At 41.0% G+C, this 2458-nt stretch overlaps 1 protein-coding gene across 1 annotated transcript in view; it reads left to right on the top strand.

Annotated features, from left to right (window-relative positions):
* The window catches only part of dpysl2a (dihydropyrimidinase like 2a), a gene marked incomplete in the record, with an annotated part of 33677 nt that overhangs the window by 15422 nt on the left and 15797 nt on the right, over positions 1–2458 (top strand). Inside the window, 1 exon segment of the mRNA XM_032511657.1 lies at positions 2080–2236. Within this exon segment, the coding sequence (XP_032367548.1) occupies positions 2080–2236 (157 nt within the window).

Genomic DNA, 2458 nt, shown 5'->3' with positions numbered 1-2458 from the left:
CCATGTTGTCCTCAGGTTGTATTCATGGTGTCTTCATGTTGTTTCATGTTGTCTTCATGTTGCCTTCATGTTGCCCTCATGTTGTCCTCATGTTGTCCTCATTTGTCCTCATGTGTCTCATGTTGTCTTCATGTTTTTATGCTTCATGTGGTTGCCACTCATGTGCTCCTCAGGTTGTCTTCCATGTTGCCCCCAGGTTGTGCCCCAGGTGTCCTCTTGTGTCTTTTATGGTTGCCCCCAGGTTGTCTTCATGTTGTCTTCATGTTGCCCCCGGTTTGTCCTCTTGTTGTCCTCATGTTGTGCCCCCATGTGTTGTCCTCATGTTGCCCTCATTGGGTTTTTTTTCGTCCTCATTTGTCGTCTCATGTCGTCCGGCTGTCAGTCTTCTCATGTTGCCCTATTTGCCCAGTTCCCTCATGTTGCCCTGTGGCTTCATGTTGTCCTCATTCGTCCTCATGTCGTCCTCATGTCGTCCTCATGTTGCCCTCATGTTGCCCATGTCGTCCTCATGTCGCCTCTTGTTGTCTTCATGTTGTCCTCTGAATCTCATGTTGTCTTCATTTGCCCTCATTTTGCCGTCTCATGTTGCCCTCTGTGCCCTCATGTTGTCGTCATGTCGTCTCATGTGCCCTCATGTTGTCCTCATGTGTTCTCATGTTGACCTCATGTTGCCTCATGTTGTCTTCATGTTGTCCTCATGTTGTCCTCATGTTGTCCCATGTTGTCTATATCAATGTTCTTTGTTTAATTCCCCAAAATAACATGAGTGATGTTCCAACGCTCTTTGCCAAGTACAAATCTCTACTTTCATAATTTTGGGTCTTATTCTATTTTATAGCATTGTAAACAAGTGAAGTGTTGTTTAATAGGGTTGAGTAAAAGTTGACATATTCCAGTCATGTGATTATCATCAACATCCATTCCTTTAATTTTAGTCTCAATAATTCCTAATTTTCTTCTTTTGTAACTCAAAACATTAGGTATAATTTCCTATAAAAGATGAGTTATTGACATCATTTCCAAAATATACTGTAAAATAAGTTATATAAGGTTAGTGTTACGTAGTGTTGAAAACGTCAAAAAAAGGGCCAAACATTGAAAACAGGGTCAAAAGTGTTGAAAAAAAAGGGACAAAAACGTAAAAAAAAGTGTTGATTTTCAATTTTGACGGAAAGACAAGACAAGGGTTAAAAGTTAATTTATGTTATTCTATTTATATCTTTCACTCAATTTATTTTCCTTTCTTAGACCTTTAAAAAAGCGTAAAAAAAACAAAAACTGTCATAAATGTAATGCAACATTGCGTAACATTCATATTATTTGTGATTTGGGGCATTTTTCTATACGTCTACAGAGAAAAAACAGGACAAAAAAATGAAGAAGGGATATTTAAAAAAAAAAAAAGAGAAATATATGGTTTATTTTTCTTTTTTTTTTGGGCTCCTTGAGGGAGATGTGTTATTATTTCTCAAAACGCAAAATAAAAGGAGTTTATCATCTTTATTTTTCCAAGATGGCAGCCACAGGTGTGCAGTAGGAACATACACAGAGACGATTAGGTTATCTAAATTGGAACTTCTCACCCTCTTTCCTTGCGATGTGGCTGATATGCATCAGCACTTTGGATTCTTGCTCATGCACCTGTGATGACGAGCCGGTGGCGTACGTTAGGGCTGGTTGGCGATGGTGACGGTTTATTTCAAACATTGCGGTGCCGCAGGGCAACATGAGGGCAACATGAGGGCAACATGAGGACAACATGAGGACAACATGAGACTTTCATCAATTGATTAGTTTTGATTTTCTTTAAAACTGTAGTTTTGGGAATTAGAACTTAGGGTTAGGCGGTAATACCACGAGCTCTTAAAAATAGCAACGGTATCAGTTTCAGTACCATCATTAAAAAAATAAGAATTAGGAAAAAAGACCAGTTTGGAACAAGTTAACGCGTTAGACACTGGAAATAAATTTAGTATTTTACTCTGTTATATTAATATTTGTGACTTTTTTTGCTACATTTTGGGAGCGATCCAGGTGTTTTGGCTTCACTCGTCGAGTTAATGCCTTTCCCTCCCGTAGGTGCTGTGGTTTACGGAGAGCCCATATCGGCCAGCTTGGGTACGGATGGGACTCATTACTGGAGCAAGAACTGGGCCAAGGCGGCCGCCTACGTCACGTCTCCTCCGCTCAGTCCCGACCCCACCACCCCCGACTACCTCAACTCTCTGCTGTCCTGGTAGGGGCAGAGACAGACACGTTACATCATGCTACATTACACCAGTTCTTCAAAGACTAAAGTCCAGTTCAGACCGAAGATTTGTGACGAGACTTCAATGTAGAGTGTCTCAGGCACAGGTTTCAGCTGTTGGAGTCTCCAGAGGCTGGTTTTAGGACGTAAGAGATGTCTCCAGAGGCTGGTTTTAGGACGTAAGAGACGTCTCCTGTTCAACAACCAATA

This window comes from Etheostoma spectabile, unplaced genomic scaffold (genome assembly GCF_008692095.1).
Source record: "Etheostoma spectabile isolate EspeVRDwgs_2016 unplaced genomic scaffold, UIUC_Espe_1.0 scaffold431, whole genome shotgun sequence".
In the NCBI taxonomy this organism is placed as follows: domain Eukaryota; kingdom Metazoa; phylum Chordata; class Actinopteri; order Perciformes; family Percidae; genus Etheostoma; species Etheostoma spectabile.
Note: the sequence above shows the minus strand (reverse complement) of the source record. Positions and strands in the feature narration are given on the sequence as shown.